The sequence below is a fragment of the Fulmarus glacialis genome, unplaced genomic scaffold, assembly GCF_000690835.1.
Source record: "Fulmarus glacialis isolate BGI_N327 unplaced genomic scaffold, ASM69083v1 scaffold2323, whole genome shotgun sequence".
Classification (NCBI taxonomy): Eukaryota; Metazoa; Chordata; class Aves; order Procellariiformes; family Procellariidae; genus Fulmarus; species Fulmarus glacialis.
In genome coordinates this window covers 11,298-36,815 of record NW_009200846.1, presented here as the reverse complement: position 1 = coordinate 36,815, position 25,518 = coordinate 11,298, and the positions used below count along the sequence as shown (strand labels likewise).

Genomic DNA, 25,518 nt, shown 5'->3' with positions numbered 1-25,518 from the left:
TCCTGTGCCCCAAAATCCCTTAATGCAAGAAAAGCTCTTTAATACAAGAAAAGTGAAAATACAAAGGGTGAAAATGTTGCAGTTGTGCTTGGGTGTGAGTTATGAAAAGAGGCAACCAATTATTTGGGTTTTATTTTTGGAAGTGCTTTATTCTAGCTGTAGAGGAATTTGCTTTTTTATCTGGTTTGGGAGCTTCTGTATTTTTGTTTTGTCTAAATGTTTTGTTTAGGATAAGGGGTAAAATTCTTCAGTACAATTTGTAACTTCATCTTATTTATCATCTTTATGTACCTGCTTGTGTTCTTGCATGAGATGCACTGATTTTGTAATATCTCCCAGCAAAGGTTAACATTGTACTAGAATGATCTGAAATAACATGTTGACACTTGTGTTTTGTGGAGCAAAAGCACAGTCAAAACCACTGAGATATGGTTACCTCTGCATGTGACACAAAATGAAAGTATTAGAGCATCTATTTAGGTAAAACTCTCGGTAAAGAGAAGGCCTGAAGAGGGTACTTTATAGTTAACTCCTAATCTTCTGCTTTGAGACATTGCAGCAATATCTTGACCAATGTCTGTAGTGTTGGGCTTAAAATATGAGAGGTTGGCTTCGGAGGATTCAGCATGAACATGAAGAAGTGATATGTAATAATAAGAATGTGTACGTATGAGCCAGATAGAGGAAAATTACATGAAAGATCTCTTCAATTTAAGAAGCTTCTGAAAACTCTTAGTTATTATCATTGTAAGCTAGCAACATAAACAACCTTTGAACGTTGTTTTCAGAATTTTCTAATTCTTAGTGGAAATTCTCCTTTTTGTTGTAACTTAAGCTGTTTACATGAAGCTGCTCCATTTGGGGAGATGTGATATATACATATTTCATATTTTTAAGGGAGAGCTGTGACTACTTGTCGGCTGTGCAATGCTTCATCATCTCCTTGTTCCCAGGAATTATTATTTAAAATAAAATATTCCTAATGCTTGTATGTTCAGATTTTACTATGTGTTGAGAAAATTTAAACAGCTGTTTCTGAGCTATTGCCTTAATAGGTTCATTGTGCTACCTCTTGGAAGTAAGTTCAGTGAAACCAGATCAGATGCTAAGTTTCTCGGGGAGAGGAAAAAAGTACGTTCTTAATACCTGGGAAGATGAAGGGAGAGGAGGAGGGAAAGAAACAAGGAAGCTTTTAATAATTGTTCAGACAAATCTCCCATTTCAAGAAAATAGCGAAGTTGTGCACGGTATCCCCTGAAGCTGTGTGCTCGGGTAGTAGCCACTAGCCCCAAGTACTGAAGATTGACACGGGAGGATCCTTGGAAGAAAGCATGAGGATTTTTTACTGGCTAGATTGGTGTTCAAATACATCTGAAGTGTTTAAAGATTTTTTTCTTTTCCCCCCTTGGAAAACCACTTCAACCGTAATCTGTATTTTTGAGCTTTAAATGTTTTTTTCCTTTACATTCGTCTCAGCTTTGCTTTTTCTATTAGTGTTTTACTGTATCTATTTCACTCTTATTGAGTACTTAAATAATGAAATCTGAGTCACAGGTAATACACACCTGAAATTAACTGATACCCTGGCATTTTGTCAGTGTTAAAAAGTGTTTATTGGAATAAACAGTCACATTGTCATTTATGGTGTTACCTTCTAGATTTTATCAGCCGAGCTTATAACTCATCAAGAGTCATACATGTCAACTATTTTTTAACTTCCTGATGTAACATTCACTGTGGGTTTCATCTGGATACAAATTGCATATATTGAAATATATCTACAGTAATTTGGATGTTTTAGTAAAATAGTTCAATCAAGTTCAGTTGCACAGAATATCCCACCAAGAATTTTAAATTAATATTCCCTTTGTAGAACTGATTTCCAAATGTCTGCCTGCCTAGTATGAATAGCAGTTAAAGTATTTTTGCTGCAAAATAACAGAAAATGTAATTGATTGGATTTTTAATGTAGAGTGAGACACAATTTTGTTGAAAAGATAAATAGCTAGAAATGTGTAGGAAAAGAATGTATGCAGGAGGCTCAGGAGCTCTGAAAAACAATTGGCTCGCTCAGTATTTTGGAAAACAGATGAAAATTTCATCTTTTTTTTTCTTTTTTTATTTATTCTAATTTAGAAAAAGAGTCATTCTACAATTTAGAAAGCTTGCTAGTTTAAAGGTATGAATTTAATGTTTGTAATAAGCATGTTGTTGGTTCACTTCTAAAGTTAGATTCTCTCCTATCCCCTATTTTTCACATTAGGGGTTCCCGACAATGTCAGGAGTTAAATAGGCAGTAATTCAATTTTGCAGCTTTTCTTGAAAGCTGCTTGGTAGCAAATATGAATTATTTGGAGTAACTATTTAAAATTAAGCTGAAAATTGCTAAATTTGCGAAAGAAAAAGAAGGAACTGAAGTGGAGAGAATAAAAGTCCAAACTCTGCTTTTAAACTCGCTCAGAGTACTACTAAGGCTAATCTGTGCAGATCTTCAAAGCTGTCGTATGATGCTATTTTGGGTTTCTCGGGTTCAGCTAATCCTTTGGATGATTTGGGTACTCGTATGTATCGTGGCTACGACATTTCTTGGATTCGTTTGTCTTCAGTGGTCAGGTGCTTGCATAGCTTCTGTCCTTGTCCCTCGGAGGCTTTTCTGGTATTTAGTGGGCTTTTTGACTTGACTGTTACCTAGTGTGTAGATACATTCAGAAATAGACTCGGTATTTGGCTCTCACCTGAAGGTGTAAAGCATTCTGTTGGCTCCTTGCTGTTTTCTTGACTTCATTTACCTGGATTATGATAAGGAAAGCATGATGCCAAGCATGATCTGCTTGTAGTACCCCAAGGAGACACTGGTCAGTTCATTGTCTTTTATATGTGATTAGCCCATGTATGGATATATGATTTGTTCAGCAGTGAAAGAGTTCACAAACAACAAATACAATATATTATTTTCTTCTAATGTTTCCAGTTTGTTTCAAAACGATGAGGGCTAGAGAATCCCTAATTTTTGTTTTAATTGGGTAGCCAAGATTCTGTAGCAAATTTAAAAGTGGTAAACTTAAAAAGAATAACTAAAAAGACGGCAACAACAGCTCACTAATGATCCTATTTTGGGGATTTGAATGAAAATATTGTGCCCAGTAGCTGACCATTTTGCAAGGCAGCACCCAGTGAAGGAAAGAATTTCATCTAATATTGTTTATACAATTCTCGCAGAGTCTCATAACCATGAGAGCATTAAAAATAGGTAAATTAATATCACTTAGGTAAAGTACAATGCAAACAATACTGTTTACACCGGTGCCATTTTTATTCCACTGAGATTAAAGAAAAAAAGGAGTGTAATTTTTAAAAATATTCAAATCTGTTTGTTTGCATTAGGAAATATATCTGTATGAGTATATTATGCAGCTGATTTATGAAGGGACTTTTAACATCTCTGTAACTCTAGTGTTTGACCATTGAATAATCTTGGTTGGTTGGTTGTTTCTCACAATGCCTTTTACAGATGGGTCATTACTCTCTCTCCCATCTGGCAGATAGAAACAAGGCACAGAGAAAGGCTGGTGTGACAGAGAAATGAGTTTAATTGTTTTGAATCCTAGCCTACTTTCTTCACTAAAGCAGAATGTTAGGAATTCAACTGACCTAAAAAATAATTCAGATTTAGTAAATGTATATCAGTCACTTTTACACTTCTAGAAATTAACATATCTGTAAGTTGTTTTTGTAATGGAGATTGAATTTCATAAATGTAATCTGTGAAAATGAGGTAGATATCTGTGTTGGCACGTATGAAAAATAATGGTTTCTGTAGAGAATCACAGATAGGGTGAAAGAATGACAGATATTTATAAAACATAGAAAATATGTTTCTTTTACATATTATTTTTATATCTATTACTTTGAACAAATTACTACTGTCTTTCATTCAGTCAGTATCCTACCCAGACAAGTAATATGTCTGCAAATGTACTTTCCCTTGTGAAAAGCTGCATTCATCTTGCTTTCACAGTTTAACTTTTTATATGTCTGTGCATGGATTTGTTGCCATTTTTTTAAGGGAAAGATCTCATTGCCAAGTTTTCTGAGGAAACATTCTATATAAAAATAATACCTTTTCAAATGTTTTTGCAGCATCTGTAAAAGTGCTAAAGAGTATGTGTGAAAACTTTTATAAGTATGCAAAACCGAAAAAAATTAGAGTCTGCGTTGGGACATGGAATGTCAACGGGGGGAAGCAGTTTCGAAGTATTGCCTTTCGAAATCAGACCCTCACTGATTGGCTTCTAGATGCACCAAAGTTAGCTGGTATTCACGAATTCCAAGGTAGGATTTGTATTCTGTCAATTTTTTCTTGAAAACTCTGATTTTCATAATTAGATCATAAACATTAAAATATATGTATGAGGTCTTGGTTCTTAAGTTAATTATAAATGACAAATAGCTTTTCTAATATTTAAATGCAGATCGCAAAAGCAAGCCTGTAGACATATTTGCCATTGGATTTGAAGAAATGGTGGAGTTAAATGCAGGAAACATTGTGAATGCCAGGTAGGTGATACAATCTATACAGTACTAGTTTAGTTGATAATCACATTTTTTGAGTGAAATGTTATTTAAATTTTTTTTTCCTGTTTTGTAATGGTTGGGATTAGTCTGGATTAATTTTTGACTGTGTTCCAGTTCCCTCTGCCAGTTTCTGTGCCAGGATTGCAGACTTCATCTCAGCTTTCTCTAGCAAAGCTGTGATCACTTAGATAATGTATAATGTAATCTCAAGGATCCAAACAGTCAGTACTTGACCGTATTTTGGATTGCACCTTCAGCAGCCCCTCAACTTTTTCCTTCGTTTAACACTGAAGGAATTTACTTCCAATGCTTGTAGTGTTCTGTAGTCTCTATGCCTTCCTACTGCTGGGAACGGCGAGTCCTGTGAAATTCCTTCCAAAAGCATGTATTGTTGGTATGCCTTTTTATAGTGTCTTGCATCAGATTTTGATCTGTATAAAGCAAGGCTTCCTTTCATACTGCCAGTTTTCGCTGTCATTCCATGTATTACATGTATATATTATTGTGGAGTTTGGATTTTTCACCCCTAGCAGAGTGGGTTATGAAAATATATTTTTACCAGTGGTGGGTGATACCAGTGATGAAGTCTTTATGTGTAGTCCTAGGATCGTATTCACTTTGTCCATTGTTTTGTCTGCTGTTTTGCATGTTTTCTGGTATTTAGCAAACTTTTAACTCATTAGAAAAAGCATCTAAAGCCTATAACACTGTTAGCCTTTGCACAGGCTTTTGTCTTGAGGACAAAGTGGCAGTTTGTCATCCCCTAATTTCACTCTATGTCTAGTAAACGCTGTTTCCAGGTCTGATATTTTTCATTTATATGCAATGCTAGCTCTGAAAACCATAGTCTATTAGGTCTCCAAGGAGGTTTCTTCTTGATCTAAGACCATGGATATCTCTGTTTTCCAATATTGATTGAGCTCTAGGCTAGGAAGTAACTCCCTGGACAAATTCTTAGGTTTTGCTCCTCTAGTCTAGCCTCAGAAATACAGGAAAGATAGCCCTGGCTCCTAACATTGTCCGTGGTGTTGAGAAAAGTGAGGCAGCATTTTATGAGGCTGAATTTGGAATGATGATGTCATGACAGTCTGTAGCCTGTGTCTCTGCAAGGAGGCATTTGACCACCATTCACAACTTGGCTTTGGCTTACTATCCCAAGGTTATTGGTTATTGTATGAAGTTTATTCAACTAGATCAACACTTTAGACACCTGCTTAATTTGATGTATTTTAAAACTGGCATTTTTAATCTCGCTGCTAGCACAACCAATCAGAAGCTGTGGGCTGCTGAACTGCAGAAGACTATCTCAAGAGATTACAAGTATGTGCTGCTGGCTTCTGAGCAGTTGGTGGGCGTCTGCCTTTTTGTGTTCATCAGGCCCCAGCATGCTCCTTTTATCAGGTCAGTGAATGTACAGCTGTGCCCAAGTTGGGTCACCTTCAGTTTGCTTTGTATTGCAAGCTAACATACAAGTATACTAGGAAGCATATGGGGCTCTAAAAGAGCTGTTCCATCTTCTGGGGAACTAGTTGCTTAAATTCTTTTATCTTAGTTTTTAAATGCCTCATTGGTTGCCAAGAAAGCTTGAAAAGCTTGTTAGCTGGTCAATAGCTGTTGGCATTTTTCTGAAATAGCTCAGTGGCCTTACTGCTGAAGGAACAATGTGAAAATGTTCTCTTGCCAACATAATGTCATATTCAGACATACTTAAAGCTGTTCACTTCTATGCCATTGTATTTGAAGGTTTAACAGTTGTTTAACTCTTCCAGGGATGTTGCTGTTGATACTGTAAAGACTGGCATGGGAGGAGCCACTGGTAATAAAGGTGCAGTAGCAATTCGGATGTTGTTTCATACATCCAGTCTTTGCTTTGTCTGCAGTCATTTTGCTGCAGGGCAATCACAAGTTAAAGAGAGAAATGAAGACTTCGTAGAAATAGCTCGCAAGCTCGGTTTCCCAATGGTAAGCAACAGCGTTCAAATTCCATAACAAATGAGAAGTTAAACCCTTTGAGCTCCAGCAGTGTCATCCAAAAGCTGTATTTATTTTTTTCCCCTCCCCAGATTCCTGTGGAAATAAAATTTCCTTGGGTTAGAGGTTTTTATTAAAATAGATGATTGCAGAAAGAATAGACCTTTCCAGTGAAATGACTAATAGAGATGATGAAGCATGAATTCACTTGCATTAGGCATCAAGGATTTAGCATAGGAAAGAGACCTTTTAGATTCCTGACATGCAGAAGAACTTCTGTAGGCACTGGAGTTAATGAATTATGAGAAAAAAATCCATGGGAAACAGCACTGTTTTCAGTACATAAGAATGATTTTTGCTAACTCATTTTAACTTCTTGTTTACTCATTTTTGTCAAGTTGGATTGTACAGTTCTGTACCATATTTTCATAAAGAATTATCAAACACCAAGTAAATACTTGATAATTTTATCAGTGTGACAAAATGCTCCCTTGAGACTTAAAGCTGTCTTAAATTGTGTAGTCAGATTGTCCTTTGTTAGTTTCTATGGCACTGTGCAGGAGTCTGACATCTTATTTTACAGGGTTTTTTCATTTCTAAGTTTGTCCCCATGGTCATGTTTCAGTTTTTCTTGAAAGTACTGTATTCTTATGGTCCCCAGAAACAGCTTCCTAAATGCTGCTGGTTTAATCTGCCAGTGTATCTGCTTTGATTTCCTTAAGGGCAATGGAAAAATCAAAAAAAAAGAAGGAAGTAAAAGTTCTCACTTTAAACCCTAGGCTTTCTTTAAACTAACAGAGCCCTTCTGTCTCTCCCTAGCCATGAAAATTGTATGTAACTGAAAAGTCTTCAATTAAATCTGAATAATAAAACCCTTGATTTGCAGTTTGTTAGGATATTGTGCCACACGATCCCAGGGTAGTGTTTTGTTCTCTTTTGTAACCTCTTTGTGACACAGGTAGCAGTCATCATCTTAAGAGCAGACTGCTAAAACAGAAGTAGAAAGATGAAGAATTTTAGAATTAATTCAGATGATTCATGTTTCTTTAGAAATGCAAACTACGTAAGAAATGTTACTTCTTCTTTCATATTCTATATGCGTGAATACCATAGTTGGCTATGTTGTTCTAACCATATGAACACTAAATAACAAACAGGTATGTCAGTTGTCCTCATCAGCTAGAAATGATGCATATTTTACAGTTAAAAACTGAACTTCTGCACCTGGAAATAGTAAATTTGTCACTTGGTTGTTTTTAACTTCATTGTGTGCTTCTGTTTTACAGGGAAGGATGCTCTTTTCCCATGACTATATTTTTTGGTGTGGTGACTTTAATTATCGAATAGATATTCCAAATGAGGAGGTTAAGGACCTAATACGACAACAGAACTGGGATCCCCTTATAGCAGGAGACCAACTTATCAATCAGAAAAATTCTGGACAGGTATCTTAAAAATGTTACCACACCTAGGAATACTTTATTTTTCTTTTTGGCTTTAGCAATTTTCTGTGGTGCTTCTGTAAATCTATATCTTCAGCATGTTTTACTTATCACTTTTGTCCAGGTAATGGTATGGAAATGTGGGACATAGCAACATTTAGTAACTTATTCATAGTAACTGAAGAGGCAGTGATACAAATGCAGTGACTGGCTGTAGGAGTGAGGTTTTTCTTTCTCTCCTGGAAAAAAAAGGAAACTCTATCATCTTTTTAGAACTTTGTGTTGGAGTTTACTAATTATAATGTTTTTCTTTTTATCAGGTGCAACTATTTAAAAAAATAGTTATAGAAGTTCTTTTGGTAATGTTACTGTTTACTTTAAATTGCTGCAGTAATAGGTCTAATGCTGTTACTGTCATTCTGTTGGAAAAAGGAATAGTCCAAACAGTAGCCTTTTTACTTACAAAGAAAAAGAGCATGGAATAGCAAAGTCTGAAGAAAGCTTCAGATTTTAGATTTTTAGGGTTTCTTTGGGGGCAGCACGTAGCAATTAAAGGAATATTTGTAATGAATCACGTTTTGTGTGAAAGTGTGTATTCTTTCTTTCCAGCTTTATGTGGGAATGCTGTAGATGGTAAAATGAGAGACAATCCTCTGTTGTTAGTTTTGTCTGCTTGCCAGCACTTTGATCATAGGCAGTGTTTTTTCTGCATTAGAGTTCTCTTGCATTTGTGCTGGTGTCTTGTGTGCTAGAAGGGAAAACACTGGAGGGAAAACACTTAAAAATTTTTAAATTTTTTTTTTATAGCCCAGTTCCTAGAGAAAAAGAGACGTACGTTCAAATGGGCAGACAGCATGATTGTCTGTTAATTCAACCAAAACAAGAGAAGTGTAGAGATCTTAGGGACACTTACAGCAGTTACAAAGCTGGAAAGATCTATGGAAACTACTGGAATATGAAAACCACTCAAAATAGTCTCCTGGCTGGGGAGAAGAAGGGGTAGTATTGCACTGTTGGGGTAATAGTCCATTATTTGGAAGTGGCTGGCTGTGCAGCAGGGGGTATCAGCTGGCTAGCGAGGGTAGCTCCACAGTTGTTGCATGTGGCTGTTAACCGGTATATCTGCTGTTCAGAAAAGGCATTTAGAATCATAGAATCATTAAGGTTGGAAAAGACCTCTAAGATCATCGAGTCCAACCATCAACCCAACACCACTATGTCCACTAAACCGATTACATAGCAACATTCTTCATAAAAGTAGGTTAAGAAATAATTACCGAAGGCAAAGAAAATAATAAATTGTCTCAGAAGTTGCGGATCTTCTGACATTCTGACATTGATCTTCTGACATTGATTTTTAAATTGACTGGATTTCAATTTATATTTCCAACACGAAAAGCAGGCTAAACTGTCATTTGATGCAGACTTGACTATAAGATCTAAGTTAGATTTATATTTTACACATCTCTGATGTGAAATAGAACTGCCCATACAAGATTAAACTCAAGACTGGAGCTGGTTAAGTTAACTAAAGGGTTTTAGCTTATGTCTAGTTTAAACACTTAAGGAGTGAGCAAATCTCCTGGCCTAGGGTCTTGTGTCAGCTGGCTGTATCTGTTTATGTTGCAAAGTACCTAACGGGTTTTTTGATTCCTTTCAATTGACTCTCTATCTCTAAATACCATACTTACTCTTGGCGGATAATTTCATATAATATCTCTTTTTATTCTGTTTTCCTATTCACTTGAGAAGAAATGTGATATTATCTCTCTAATCTTTCAGTTCATATTGAATGTATTAAGGACTCTCTGATTTTCTTTTTTTTTTTTTTGTCCCCTTAACTTCTATTTATTGGTGGGGCATCTTGTGTCAATTTGTGGGAATGCTTTGCATGTTCAGATAAGTACATAAAATATAAACCTTAAGTCCCAACTTTTACTGACACATGAGCAACTAACCAACTAATTGAAGTGCTGTGGACAGTATCTGTATTCTGGATGACCTCAAGTTCTGAATGACATTGGAGGAACAGTATGTTGCTCATGAGCCTGGGTTTGAAGATACAAATGTTGACATACTTCTGTTTAATGATGATTTGTCTGGGTCACTATTTAGTCTTAGTGGCAAACGTAGAATGTTTTCAGCAGATAAAATTTGGAGAAGGATTCATATTATAAAATGACTTTTTTTTTTGAGATGTGTATGGAGGTTTTCACTGTTAGAAAAGAGAATTCTGATTAGTTTCAAGCTGTTTCCCATCTGTTTCTGTCTTCTGGCATGACACATAACTGCTTTGTTTCTTACAGATTTTTAGGGGATTTTTGGAAGGGAAAATAAATTTTGCTCCTACATACAAATATGATCTGTTTTCTGATGACTATGACACCAGTGAAAAATGTCGCACACCAGCATGGACAGATCGTATTCTTTGGAGAAGAAGAAAATGGCCTTTTGACCGATCAGGTTTGAGTGCTTCCTTAAATTGTTTAAAATATTCTTTTAACTGGCTTATAGAATCCATTTAGTGACATTCACAGTGCCAGTGGTTCTGAGCTTCTGTCCCTGACTTTGTATGAGACAGAAAGCTTATAATAGCATCTGCAATAAATACAGTGACGCTGAACAGGAGGGTCAAGAATCAGATACCAGTTACTGATGTTTCAGTAGTTCAAAAGGAACTTCTGTGTTTTTTCTGTAAAACACTTGGTTTTGGTTTACTTTCCTTTTTTCTCTTTTTACAAATAGCTTATTTTTTAAAGCATATTCTTGCAATCACTGTGTTTTTCCCCTTTTGTTTTCATTAATACTGAATGTAGCTGAAGACCTGGATCTTCTGAATGCTAGTTTTCACAGTGACAGTAATGTCCCTTATACATGGAATCCTGGTACTTTGTTGCACTACGGAAGAGCAGAACTGAAAACATCTGATCATAGGTTTCATTTTTATTTTATACATTACTTCCTAATCATTGAAGATTTAATATTCATGTTATATATTTTGTGCTCAGATACTCTGCTTACAGGTTTTTCTTGTGTATTCTTTTCCAAGGCCTGTGGTTGCATTGATTGACATTGACATATTTGAAATTGAAGCAGAAGAGAGACAAAAAGTTTATAAGGAGGTGATCGCAATGCAAGGACCACCTGATGGTACTGTAATGGTCTCCATCAGAAGTTCTTCAGCAGAAGAAAACTATTTTGATGATAACTTGATTGATGACCTTCTTCAAAAATTTGCAAGCTATGGTGAAGTTATACTTATAAGGTTAAAAAGACTTTTTACTTTTAATCTCTATTCCTCTTCATTGTTCCCACCTAGTTTCTGAATAAAGTTACTTTCTTAGCGGGCATTTCAGTTATGATCTGCCTAATTTTTAACATTTAGATTTCAACTTTAATGTCTTTACAGTTGAAAATAAGTTTTACATACCTGTATATGTCTCAGTTTTCAGACGTAATTTTTCCAGATCCTCTATTTTTGAGATAGAGTATCATACTGACTTTGTCAAAAATCAGTCAGAGTTAAAATTTGTTATTTATGTAATTTTATACAAATTTTGTATTCTAAAGGTTAGTGGTTTTAAATGAACTGAAGATGAGAGGATCCCTGTGAATGTTGCATTTTCACTAAGCTGTTAATTGAACTATAAGTGTTTTGGTATTTTGTTTGGGGTTTTTGGGGGGTGGTTTTGTTTTGTTTTTTCAGAAGACTAGGAGCATAGTCTCAAGTCCACAGTGTGATGTAACGTGGAACACCTAATACAAATATCTAATCTGTAGCCATGCAATTACTATTGAATGTGTAATTGTAGTCACATAATTTTTAAGAGGACAGTGCTTTTGCTGTGTGATATGTACCTGGTTCTCTTTTGCTTTTTTTTTTTTGTTGTTGCAAGGATACATTCAATTAAAGCTTATTAGCCAATTATATATATTTTAATGAACTTAAAAAAATAATTCTTCTCCATCAAGTGAAACATTGAAAAACCTTTAAGATAAGAGGCTTCAAAAGTTAGTAGGTAGGATAAAGTATTGTAATTACTGTTTCCAATGGACTTTGCAGGTTCGTGGAAGACAAGATGTGGGTAACATTTTTGGAAGGAAGCTCTGCTTTGAATGTTATGAATTTGAATGGTACTGAGGTAATGTAAAAATTACTGAACTTTCATATAGCAAGAGAAAATCCAACTTTTTAAAGAATACTTGCGTGGGTTGGGTTTTTTGTTTGTTTATTTTTAATTCTTAAAAGTTTTTCATGTTCCGTACTAGACTGTTGCATTAATTTGTTGTTTTTTTTTTTTTTTTACTTTTAATACACACAGCATTATGTTGAGTTTCAAAAGCCAGCTGAGAGAAGTACCAAACTTAATTTATTTTTAGGAGGAGGACTGTTAAGAGAAATGAAAATCCTATATTGGGGGACATCTTCATCAAATGAGAGATTTTTAATTGGTTTTTTTTAATGATTTAAGAAGCAGAGTTTTTACCTTGAGTTTGTAGTATGAACCAGTTTATATTTATAGCCTGCAATTATTTAAAATTCAGCACTGCTGTACTGCAATCACTTAAAAATGTCAAAATTTCAGTTCTCATTGACTTCTATAGGGCCAGTATTTCATCTTTGTAAAAATTTTAATTTTCATGTTCAAATTTTTACTGATCTATGTTCCTGTTAAGACTTAGATTCTGTAATGTGATGTTTGCAGATGGATCCTTGCATCTGCTGAGAGTTTCACTGACAGTCCATGCAGGATAGGGGCTCAGTGTCATGTGTCAGTTTGCAGAATGAAGGCCTGCTGTTTTATCATTTTATCAGTCTCTAAAAATGACTTTATTAATGTAGTTTATAAGCAAGTCTGTTTTTCTTTACTAAGAGTAGTGTTTCTGTCGGGGAAAAAGAAACCAGAAGCTTTCCTATGAACTGAAAAGGAAAATCTTATGAGATAAGTTGTTAGTTTTTCTTTAGAAAAATATTAAATAGTTGTTATTAGCAGTTTAAACTACATAAATGTACTTAATTACCAAAATGAAGTGAAAAGCATAATTATTTTTGTGATGTGTTGCTGCCATTGTTTACTCCCAGAAATTCTGATAATCTTATTTGTAATATTTTCAGTAATTTTTTTTTTTTTTTTTTTTTTTGCTTTTTAAATCTAGAATGCTGAATTTTAATGTTCCTACTCTTAATAATTTCTGCTTTGTGCATACCTTTTTGGCAATTCAGCTACTAGGAAGGATTATAAACATAAGCTTGAAAAATCCAGATTGGATCAGAAGTTTGGAAGATGAAATGAATCTAGAGAAAATTAATATTGGGCTGCCTTCATCAACAAGCTCTACTTTGCTTTGTGAAGATGCTGAGGTTACAGCAGACTATGATATGGAAGGTTTGTTGAAATAAAGTATTCCTTGTTTTGAAATGCTTACAGTCCTAAATAATGTGGTTAATTTAATGCATGTATCAGTACTTTAATTTAACAAGTGTATGCCCATCTAAAACAGATAAATTAGAAATCCCATTATTTCCAACAGTATCTTGGCAACTTCTTGAGCACTGTCAGTTTGCACTGTATCTCTAGGTTTTACTAATTTGCTGACATTCTCTTTATTCTTCGCACTTTATCCTGTGACCTCCCTCTCAGGGTCACTTCACTCAGGCAACTTTTACCGTTCATGGAGGCACCCTATTATAAGCAGGATATACACAACTTCAGAGTGCAAAGCAATTCTTTTTTTGCCAATACACATAATAGATTAATAGGACTAATGAGCTCCTATGCTAAGCATCGATATGCTTACCACCCCCAAGAAGAGACCTGGTGAGCCTTTGACAGGCAGGTAAATATGAGTCGGGCAAGGAAACCTTCAACCTCTGTTGCTCCTTGGAACAGGCTGATCTTCGGCATTGATGCGTTGCAGTTTTCTGGTCCCCTGTTTTTTTGTCTCTGCATTTTTGCTTTTCTTTACTTGCATGTTTCTAACCTATGTCACAGCTTATTTTTTAATCTATTAATTAATTTTTATGAAAGGTCTGCTTCACTGTCTTCTCTACATTGAAATATATTCTTCTTATATCTTTGGCAAGTAAACCAGCTGTTTTTCGAACAGCAGCAAAAAAAAACCCTGTACCTTACCTGCTGACACTTCCTGTGTGTATTGCATTTCCATATGTATTTTACAGGGTCGGGTTTTTTTCATTTCTTGAACAGATATACTTTCTAGATGTAATCATTGTGTCTATATTGATTTATTCTGAGTAGCTCATTTGCTTTGAATTTCTATCCAAGCTCCTTAGTGGCAAACATTACGTTGCAAAAGTTTCAAGAAAAGAGGTGTCAGCTATGTATACTGGAAGGAGTAGACTAAGGTTTTTTTGTACAGGTATTTAATAAAGGAAGATATGCTTTCATAAGGGTACAGATATGGGAAACCTCTATGAAAAGTTGAAATTTGCATTAGTCTTGGTGTCATAAGATACTTCATCTGTTTTCCAATGCAGGTAGTAAACAGGACTTTAACAGTTCAGACGCCTGTATGATTGGTTGATTTTATTAATAGTCCTATGTGAAATGGTGTGATTTCCTTAAAATGTGACATCTCAAATCCCACAAGACTCTTAAATCAAAAGCTAATACCTAATTAGCAGCCTGGTTACTCTGTTACTGCTGAGCAGTGCAGAGTTGAAACTGGAACTTCTGTAGAACATTGTGTGTCGTTCATGTACCTGAAGAGAGAGAAGCCTAGAAGTTATGGAAGAAAGGATTACTGTGGTCTTATTGGAGTGTGATGGGATAATTGTCTATTTTAGGCATTTTGAGTATCAACATAAAAATATTCTAAATTGACAGTTTACTTTTCAAAGGCACGTCCATGTTGAACCTTTTTTTTTAAACATCATTCCACCTTTTCAAACAAAATGTATTACAAATAGCAGATACCTTGAAATCCCCTGCCCAGCCTTCTAAAGAATGATAAGTGAAGCTTGCCATCTATTGCAAACCAGGGAAATAATTTTTGCAAAGGTCTTCTTTGTAAAGCTAATTGTTTCTTAGATTAAGCAACATTACAGTTGGCACACTATTATAATTACCTGTAATAAATATCTACAATATATATTATGCATTTGGAGTATTTTCAACTGGTTCGAATACATATGCATTCTTCATGTGTAATTTTATGATGCAAGAATCATACTTGGGTTGTTGAGCTAATTCCTTGGAACCTGAGAGCTTTTTGCAGAAAATCCCATGCCCAGAATCAGTTTATAATCACTTTTTAAAATAAGTAACTATTTCTCCCTTTATTTTACATACTTTTTCTTTTTGGTGTGGGGTTTGTTATTTAGGAGACATTGATGACTATAGTGCTGAAGTAGAAGAAATCCTTCCTCAGCATCTACAGCCAACTTCAAGCTCTGGTCTTGGAACCTCCCCAAGCTCTTCACCGCGTTCCAGTCCCTGTCAGTCCCCTACGCTGTCAGATGGACCTACGCTCCCAGTAAGACCAAGCCGAGCACCAACAAAAACTCCTGGACCACCTGTTTCCTCACACAGTGTGTATTGCATTGCTCGACTGCCTCTATTACTACTATACAATCTGACAGCTGTATGGCCCACTGGTAGAACACTAGCTTATAGATTATTTTTAACAGAGCTTTTAGATTAATATAAAAGGCTATTCTTGTGATTATCTAGCATTTTACACATAAGTGGCCTTGGGCAAATGACCTCATTCTTTGTGTCTCGTTTTCCTAATGGGCAATGGAAGAGCTTTGTTTCCTGAGTCTTACTTAGTACACTGTCCACTGATCTACGCTGCTGCAAACTACCTAACTTGCTCTAGTTCTTTAGCATTTCATCATGAAAGAGACATCTCAAAAAGTTATGTGATTAATAGGCTTTCTAAGTTGATTAGTTTGAAACCTCTGTTCAAAAATTCTGTTGCAAGTGTCAGTATAATCCTAGTTCACTTTAGTCATACTCTTCAAATACAACCCATTTCAATTAATGCTCCTATCAGCTGTAATATGTAAATTGTAATCAGTAGATTTGTAAATTGGGCGTACAATATGAAAGCTTCCGTTTAAATACAACTTTATTTTAGTGACAAAGCGGACATTTAGAATTACAGTGTTTGGGATGGCTTCTAGAATGGTTTATTTCAATGTAATTTGGAGTAACTTTACAAAGACTGCTAAAATCCCTTCAGAATTCCCCTTGTAACGCTTTTTTCCAGAGCACTTAGTTCACAGATAAGGGTCGAAATCAAAATTTGGAACTCTGCAATTTGTAAGAACGTTCAGGATTCCATGAAAAGCATATACTGATAAAAGCATATGAGACAAAAATCTTAATTTAGGAAATCTGCTTCTTTTCACCATTGGTTTATTCCTCTTGTTTTCCCTCTCTCAAAAACTTCTTTGTCATTGTTTCCAGGGCTGGGGACTGACTGTCCTCTCTGTGAAAATAACTTGCTATTAGAAAAGCTTTACTGTGATTAGAATGTACAAGTGATTAATTTTTGCATTGTTTTCTGTCATGTTCTTCAGCTGAATTTCAGCTTGGTACCCAGCAGAAAGAGTCCTCTCAGAGCTTGGAGCCTAAGCGTCCTCCACCACCTCGCCCCGTTGCTCCTCCTGCACGCCCCACTCCACCACAGAGGCCGCCTCCACCATCAGGTAATGCGGTGACATATACCAGGTGGTCAGGAATATTTTGTTTCAAGTCTGTGAGATGAACTTTGAAGTCCGCACCCAAAGTACATATTGTATGGTTGGTTTGGGGCTCAATGGAACATACCATTTTTTCATTAAAATGTTTAATTGGCACATTTAATAGCAATAACAGCATGGGAAGTAACAGCATTTTTCAGTACCATTTAAATATTATTGTCTTTGCTTAGTGCATAATTTTTTACAATTTTTATAAACTTATTTTCACAGTTTAAAAATGTGGGCTTCCTACAGCAGTGTTTACTCAACACTTTCATTTTTATAGCATCTTCATTTTTAAAATAAAAGATAAATAATCTTGTGCATTCATTGATTTATATTCCTTTAATTTTGGTATCAGTATGTGTACATTTTATCATGTCCAAGTTTTTAATGTAGGGTTCATCTGGATCATCTGAAAATGTAAACAATTGAGCACTAAGAGAAACTGGATGTTCAGAAGCATATGGGCAACATAGTTAATAACAAACTGACCCTTGTCATTTTTAACTTTCTCATTCTTTTTCTTCTCTCTTACTGTACTGATATTTTTCATTATTGCTGCATTCATTTCTTAAATACTGTAAGGCGGTAGGAGTCCTGCACCTGCTAGAAAAGAATTTGGAGGTAATGATTTTAATTGTTTTCAAATATGACTACGTAGCAAAACTACTATGGTGGTCTGTTGTGACAATACTTATGATGATGTCCAAAGGTATAAAAATGGGTAGTTCTTGAACATCTATGTAATTTCTTTCTCAGGGTTTGTATCCCCCTCTGAATTACGTTTGATTTTTTAGTGAAAAAATGTTTCTCCAGAAGTTGGTACATTATAGTCAGAGAGATTAAAGTTGTTCCAGGTTTTTATTACTTTGTCCTGGTCAAAATATACCCAGCTAACTTTTCTGTGAAAGGAGAAACTTGTCTTTAGTTGTGAAAAGGCTAGCTTTTTTCCTCACAGTCCATGACAAGGAGCATTGTAAAATGGATTGTGATTGTAGCTACTTGCAGTGATTATCCATTAATTAATTGTTCAAGTTGAAACTACTGCTAGTCTGGCCCAGTTTCCCCCGGATGATCACCAGTTAACAGAGAGCTTAAATCACTGAGCTATATTTGTCTCTAAGCTGAACACTGACATGTGGGTAGTTTATCTTCTGTTTCCGAGTCTGAAATGTGCTCCTAAGCCCTTTCTAGAGACATGAAACATCCTCCATAGTTCTTGGAACTAGTATGTACTTCAGAAACACAAACTTAGCAAAGGAATTTATTCAGTTACTTTGAAGGCACTTGAGAGCTACAGGTCTTTACAAAGTAACAAAATCCTGAAATAATTCTCCCCTAATTCCTTCCCTTTTGATAATGCTGAGGGCCTTATCAACCCTTCAGGCTAGTTTTGGTTTTTTCCATCTTGATCTGGTTTTGCATGTAATAACAACTCACGTGTTCTCAGAAGTGCTTCTTCTTGAAACTAATCTTTGTCCTTCTTTGTCACACGCTTCATAGTTGAGCTGTCCTGCTTGGACTTAAATCAGCTCATCAATACATGGGATAGAGTGCGAATAGTTAGTGGCTCTGAAATACTTCCTTAATGGCTTTTCAGACACTGCCACTCGGTAGGAAAGAGGGTTTTTTGAGAAATAAGTAAACTATTTTATGTAATATATAAATATCAGCTAACTTATTCTGATTTCAGGCAGAGATGTGCATGGCTCTTATATACAGTTGAGGGGAGGAGGTTATTATGCCAAAGGCATTTCGAATTAGTTAAAATGCTTAAGTTTTAGAAAATAGCCAGTTTATATATAACGCACAACATATATGAGATTTAATTAATTGTACTACTTCAGTCCTATATAGTTTTCCGTGCACTGACACAATCCTGTTTGCCTAGTTTGTCTCAATTGTGCAAAGACCTTCTTTTACCCTCTCTCCCAACATAGCTTTCCATAAAGAATTTTAACTTGCATAAAACTTGCTTTTTATGCAATCTTTTAAAAGCGATTGTAGTATATTTTTTTCATGTATTATTCTGACCTAAAGCTCATCCAACTTTTTCTATCCTCTTCATTTTCCAGTCATGGCGTACATTTATAAGGCATAATGCTTTGTTTTTCAGCGGTACCTGAGCTCAGCTCTGAGCAAGCTAGCACAGGACTAGAAACAGTATAAATGTCATAGTGTGTTATTGTGCTTGGGGAAATGGCATCTGTTTCTCTTACCTAGAATGAAGGCTCCTAAAGCACTGTGAAAATATCCCTTTATCAAACTTTGGTTTTAGGCTTATGTAGCACATGCAAAGTGACATTGATCATGTCTTTAAAATGTTGTGCATTTTAAATGTTACTTTTTTTTTTTGCTTGTGTGTTTTAAACTTTTTTTCTGAGTGCTTCATTCCTCAATGCCTGTAACATTTCTTCTAATGGCTCAGTATGCTTTGAAGATGGGAGCAGGATTTGGGCATCTAAGGTTTTTGGGGTTTGGTTTTTTTTTTTTTAGAGTTTGGTCATATTTTACATCAGAAGTAACTCAGAATTCATGAAACAAGGCCATGTACTCATTGCAGGGGTTTGCAAAGTATAGACTTTTCACCTGCTAATACGAAAGATTTCCACTGAGGATTTTATAAGCTCTCAGTTGTTTATAGTTAAACAACTAAAAATTAAAATGTTGCACTCTGTTTACCCAGGATTTTTTTAATACATTACAGAGTAAATTTGTACAGAACATTAAAAATTACAGAGGCTGCCAATTGTCAATTACTTGAAGTTCGAAAATAACATTTGTTTTGTTTTTTGTTCCTTTAATAGTATTAGTCAGACTTTTCCTGATTAATGCAGGAAAGGCTTATAGTTGTCTTTTATCATTGGTTTAAACTGTTAAAATGGGGTTAAGATTGGGTTAAGATTGAGAGAATGCACAGTATTTTCAGTATATGCAATAATTTGGGTAAAATGCATTACATTTTCACTGTGATAATCCTCCAAATAAATAAAATCAACCTAGAAAATACAATAATAAAGTTGACATTAAAAGAAATGCAAGTATGTTAAGCTATGAAAATACATGCACCCAAGCAGCAGGTACTTGCTAGTGTACACTGATATTTATAGTCACACATTAAACTTAGCCTTGCAAGAACCATTCAACATCTTTATTTTTCCCCTGTAGCTTTTCTTTTTTTCAGAGCAGAGTTCAGGTTGTTTGGGTGCATTAGGATACGGCAGTCATTTTGAAAAAGTTTTTTTTGTTGGTTGGTTGTTTTTTTGGGTTTTTTTTAATACGAGGAGGAGCACCTTTTCTTGCTGAAGGTGGAATGTTCAGTAATGGAGGAAACAAGAAGCCTTAATGCTAAAACAGTAAATGCATTGTTCAAATGTAGGCAAATGGCCTAGATTTCTCATATACACACACATACACACACACACACACACAGGTGCACATATATGCACATTTTACTTTAGGAGAAGTTAGGGTTGCTTTATTTTCCATTAAGCTAATGTGTAAATGTAATCTTTGCAAAACGTGCAGTTCTGTCTAAAAGATGTCGGGGCATAAGTTACAGTTTGTTTCTGTATAAATCCAAGCCCTTTCCTTAAAATACTATTTAAAACAAGTATGTGGTATCTTTACTTGCAAAATACAGTTTCAAACTGCAATGGAGATTTCAAGCTATATACAGACTACAGTAACAGTTTAAAATGATACCCAAAAATGTGTTTCACGTTCAGATGTATGTTTTTCATTGTCCTTAATATTACAGTCTTCTTGCAATGCCAATTGTGATTGCATTATCACAGCACCATAATTTTGCTTTATCACTGTTGAAGGGTATTATTAGTAAGTGAAATTTGGGGTATTTGACCTTTATGCCCTTTCTCTCCCATATGATGAATATTTTTAAATTCGCAAAACCTTTTAAAATCCTCAGGCACAGAAGTCTTCCTCTGTATGGTGCACCAACATAGGAGCATGTCTATGTGCCACGGTCAAAGAGATTCTCTGCCTTCCTTCTCCTGAAAGGAGTTGACTTTATTAATCCTCTTGCATAAAACAAGATTTGCTTAACAAGAGCATCCTGAAAATACCTATTCAAAGTATGGGCTGAATTGAGCTTTGGGAGGGGAAAGTGCAGATGATCTGTGAAATGAACAGGCTAGTTCCCTGCTCTTGGAGAGGTTTTATTGTGTCCATTTCTATTAATATTCTGAGATTTATGTCTCTGTAACCACAGAGGGTTCAGAGGAGTGTCCTGTACTCTGCTGGGCTCCCCTCCACCTCCCTTTATTTTCCTCCAGTTAGCAGGTAGGCTTCTCACAGCCTATGGGTTACCACTTCCTTTTCTCCCCCAGGGTTCCTCTGGGCTGCATGGGAGAAGGGCAGAGTTAGTACCTGAAAGGAATGAAATGTTCTCAGGCAGTGCTCTCCTCCTGTGCCCCCTCCTTACAAACGCTCTCTGTTCATCCCTCCTCAGTGCTGCTTCTCTTGCAGAGAGGTTCACTGTCAGGAACTTTTGCGATGGAAATCTAATGTTAATTGGCAGAGCCTGGAACTCACCCAGAATATATAACATATGCTAGTATTTAACATCTTTGAACCAGATGTTCAGCAAAACCAGAGATCTGACATCTCTGGAGATAATCACATACCAGCCTCATCTGCAACCTTCACTCTTCCTACTCTGAGTGACCGATGACACAGCCTCATGCTTTCTCATCATGTGCCAATGTGTGTTTCCAGATCATAGAGAGCTCCTGAGCAGATACCACACATTGGCACATGATGAGAAAGCATGAGGCTGTGTCATCGCTAAGGCAAAAGTTGCTTTTAAGGTAGGCTTCTTGAACACTGGCTCCCTTTCCTTCCTCTATACTTGAGCCACTCCAGAGTTGCCAGATATTACTGATACTTTTTCCTATGCGCATGCCTTAAGGATTTCTCCTTGCATACCATCTAGTGTTATCTATGTCCTGCCATGTTTTTATCATACAATTTTATGGACCTACTATATGTTTGATCATATTGCAGAAATAAAATAATTCAGCATGGTTATGCATGATTGAAAATCTTCGTTCTCTTAATCTGAACTATAACATCTACACAGTTGATACAGCTTTCCCAAGTACAGAGTGCTGCTTGGAGATAACTTAATGATACAATTCTGTAGGATACAATACATTATATAAAGTGGGAAACTTATTTCTTCCATAAAATTGCTTATTCAAATGTAGTCTTGGCAGAAACATACTATGTAGTATTCTCCTAAATTACAGGAAGCAGACTTAATGTTGCAGGGTATAACTGATATACCTGTTTATTTTCAAGTGTTTGAGTATAGCTATATGCTCTGCTTTAGGAGAGTTTCAAGACTGACATTTAATATCATTCTGAATTTCCAAAAGTTTGTGGAGAGTCAATACTGAAGAAATGAAATTCTCTTTCAACTGTAATGTAAAATTGAAATAATAGCATGTTTCTAAACATGATCGTACTTGCTGATCTCTAATTCGTATCAGTCTGGTTTCCCCATGCTGCTACAAACAGTTATCTCCTACAAGTAACTACAATCTAGCTAGGCCATTTTTAAATTATGTAAAGCTGTCTTGTGGCAGTGTTCTTTCTGGTTTTACTTTCTCAATCTACTGCTTTTCTTATGCAATGTACAGCTTCTCTTCTTTCTCTGAAAAGGTCTTGGAGCTCCTCCCAGTCCTGGGGTAGCTAGGAGAGAAGTAGAAGGTAACATAATAATTTTTGTATTCTAGAAACGGATTTCTTATTTAATACCTGAGTAATATTATTGCCCTTGTAATACTAAAGGTGGTTTCAGGAAGGTATTTATTGTGTAGGATCTTTCTTCTTTTATTTAACATAGTTTTCAGACAGCCAAGGTGCTTCCTGTTTTTCAGTGATGGTGTGAATTGTTATAGAAGGCAGTCTTCATTTATGAAAAATGAAGTGAAAACTTAGACTGCACTAATCAAGAAGCATGCTTTCAAGGCTGACTTTCAGAGGAACCTGTAGCTGACTGATTGCTAGAGTAAATACTACACCTGTAACTAAATCAGGAATCTAGGAAGCCTAATTTTTCATAAAGAACTACTTATGTTCATATATTTGGGGGAGATAAACTTCCATTTAAATAGTTTAGCCTATAATTTAATATTTTGTCTCTTTCTAAAGAGCACAGTGTAGGTATTTTGATTCTGATACCTAAATGTATGTGGCATGCATTTATGAGAAGCATTTCTCTTGCATTATTGTAGTTGGAGTATGTGCGTATAGTGCTGAATGGGTCCTGTTTTAGCCATGCCAGCAGAGTCATTTCCGATCCAGGAATGTGCCCCTTTGTAGCAAATATAGGTATGGCAATAAAAGTCCTAATATAATCACAGTCAAGATGTCCTCCTGTATACTACAATTAATTTTGGCTATATTGCTTGTTCATTTTGCTAAATTGGCAAAATCACTATATGCATAGAATAGTTCAGGTTGGAAGGGACCTCTGGTGGTTATCTAGTCCAACCTTTTGCTCAGAGTAGGGTAAACTGGCACCAGGTTGCTTAGGGTACGAGTTGCATTATTGAGAACTGTACCCAGAAACCTGTTCTAACCGGTCTAAGAAAGCAGGGTTGTCTGACAACTGGAAGCCAATTTGATAAACTAAGTGTCTTATGTACCACAGAGTATTCCTTCCAGTTACTGTAATTGACATGGTGATTTTACCTTCCTGGGAAATAGGCAACAGAAACACAAGCCAGAATCCTAAACCTCTTTGCCTGTTAGAAATTGTGCACTTGTCTGAGGTAAAGGTAATTTTTTCATATCTTGACTTCACAACTTGAATGTTGCATACAAGGTTGTCATTAGCATCAGCATGTAAATCTGGAGGTTGGTGCTCTAATATATTTATGCCATAAACAGAAAGAGTAGGTTCAGGAACTTTGGTGTTGATGCTGTAGATTGCTGAACCATGTATAATTACAGATGTACTCTTCCAATCGCATGATTTTTTGAATCAGCATGTTACATAAGTTCTTCTTGTTTTAAAGACTGCTGTTAGAATACTTGCAGAATATACTGCAAAAGAAAACAACTTCTAGCACGGTCGAGAACACAGGGTACCTGTACAAGTGGGCGTCTTTTAGCTTGCAACAAATAGGAGGTGATTTGACTTAATTTGTAATTAGAAGGGTCAAATTACTTCACATGTGCCATGGGATAAGAGTGTGCTAGAGTAACAGCTTAGTTGATGGATAGACTTTAATATGTAACAATTTTAAAAAAAATCACTAATGTCTTTTTGCTCCCATTTCCATTAGTGATAATGTACCATTGCCGTATAATACCCATTTGTAGCTTACCTAACAAAGATAATCTAATTTTTTTTCCATGCTTCAAAGCACAAAAAAGTCCTGGAACACAAAGAAAAGATAACTTAGGTAATACAGATACATGCTTTGTACTAATTATAATACAGAAAGAAGTTAATTTTGAAATACGTTCTAAGTCAGCAATCTCTAATATCTGTTCCAGTTCGTAATCAGCCTCCACCTTCAACTGGAATTCCAAGCGCAGGAACTGCTGGATATGGTACAACCAGACCGGTAGGTATTCTGTCTTAAAATAATTTTCCTCCTAAGTTTCTACAGTTTATTATGCTGGCGTTGGGTTTTTGTAAGTCACAACAGATGTAAGAAAACTGCATTTTACAGCTTATATGAGTTAATTCCCTCAGCAATTCTTGTCTGTTCACTAAAAATACTTCAGAATATATATACTGGACATGAGTTCATTGTTTTGCACTCTATGCAGTCACTTCATAGGCTCCCAAATAATTCCACATCTTACGTCCGCTTTCAAATAACTGCAAAGTGCAAAGTTATTCTTTGTTCCTGTTGACTACGTTGCTGATTTGGCATGATAAAATGTGTTATCTTCTGTGCTGAAATGTATATCCTGATGGCAGTTAATGGCTTGCAGGCAGTTAATTTATTATAGAGGCAGTTGATGTATTATATTGCTGATTACTCGATATGTAATGGAATCTTGTACCTTGTTTTAAAAACTAATTTTGATAAGGGTCTTCATGTAAAGGTGAAACATTCAACTATTTCAACAAAACATTGAACAAACATTAGTTCTGCATTTCCTTCTTTATTTGTGGAACTGAACTGAAGGAACTGAATGAAGGATTTATGGGTGCTTGAATGCTTCACTAGAAGCAAGAAATCAAGAGATGGAGGACATCTGCCTTATTTCTCTTAACAGCAGCAAGTAGGAGCCTTGCGTTAGGGAAGGAGAAAGTGTTTTAATAGCTATAGGTCTTAAAGAATTACTAAGAAATGGTATTGTTTGTTGATAATTCTGTAGATTTTGCAGCATATTTCAGAGATAATTTTTGCAGCAGCATGAAGTACTTTTCTTTCTGTATCTACATCAACCACAGTATTTGTGCTTACTTTGTTCCCTCTGTTGTGGCAGTTCCAGGCTCTTTAACTCAGATCATACCTCTTTATACCTGGACGTTTTATAGACTAAAAAGCAGCAAAAGTTGGCTCTTTCTTATCAGTTTCTTGGTCATTAGAGAACTTTTTTCCTTCTCTAAGGCATTTCACTTTTCTTATTGGGATAACGTTCACGACACTGACAGGATGGAGGGCACAGATATTAGTCTTTAGTAAGGCTAAAAAACATTCTGCTTGCATGAATGTCAGTGGGATAGATACTGATGAGGTTTTTGACCTATCTACAAATATGGCACCTCTTCTTTAATGCCGTATCTTTCTTTCAGGTAAAGTGATAGACCAGTTGTTGCGAATG

The 25,518-nt window shown here is 35.7% G+C and overlaps 1 protein-coding gene across 2 annotated transcripts in view; it reads left to right on the top strand.

The window, feature by feature from the left end:
* Positions 1–25,518, top strand: part of SYNJ1 (synaptojanin 1) — a 62,852-nt gene that overhangs the window by 28,575 nt on the left and 8,759 nt on the right. The window contains exons 13-28 of one of the 2 annotated variants that reach the window (XM_009573724.1): positions 4,141–4,332; positions 4,473–4,557; positions 5,836–5,976; positions 6,345–6,537; positions 7,833–7,991; positions 10,295–10,451; positions 10,805–10,922; positions 11,038–11,253; positions 12,052–12,130; positions 13,213–13,375; positions 15,334–15,542; positions 16,548–16,665; positions 17,287–17,325; positions 22,387–22,434; positions 24,099–24,137; positions 24,232–24,302. In XM_009573724.1, coding sequence (XP_009572019.1) covers positions 4,141–4,332; positions 4,473–4,557; positions 5,836–5,976; positions 6,345–6,537; positions 7,833–7,991; positions 10,295–10,451; positions 10,805–10,922; positions 11,038–11,253; positions 12,052–12,130; positions 13,213–13,375; positions 15,334–15,542; positions 16,548–16,665; positions 17,287–17,325; positions 22,387–22,434; positions 24,099–24,137; positions 24,232–24,302 — 2,027 coding nt within the window. Of the gene's footprint in view, positions 1–4,140; positions 4,333–4,472; positions 4,558–5,835; positions 5,977–6,344; positions 6,538–7,832; positions 7,992–10,294; positions 10,452–10,804; positions 10,923–11,037; positions 11,254–12,051; positions 12,131–13,212; positions 13,376–15,333; positions 15,578–16,547; positions 16,666–17,286; positions 17,326–22,386; positions 22,435–24,098; positions 24,138–24,231; positions 24,303–25,518 lie in introns of both variants that reach the window. The other variant, XM_009573726.1, reaches the window with a different exon arrangement.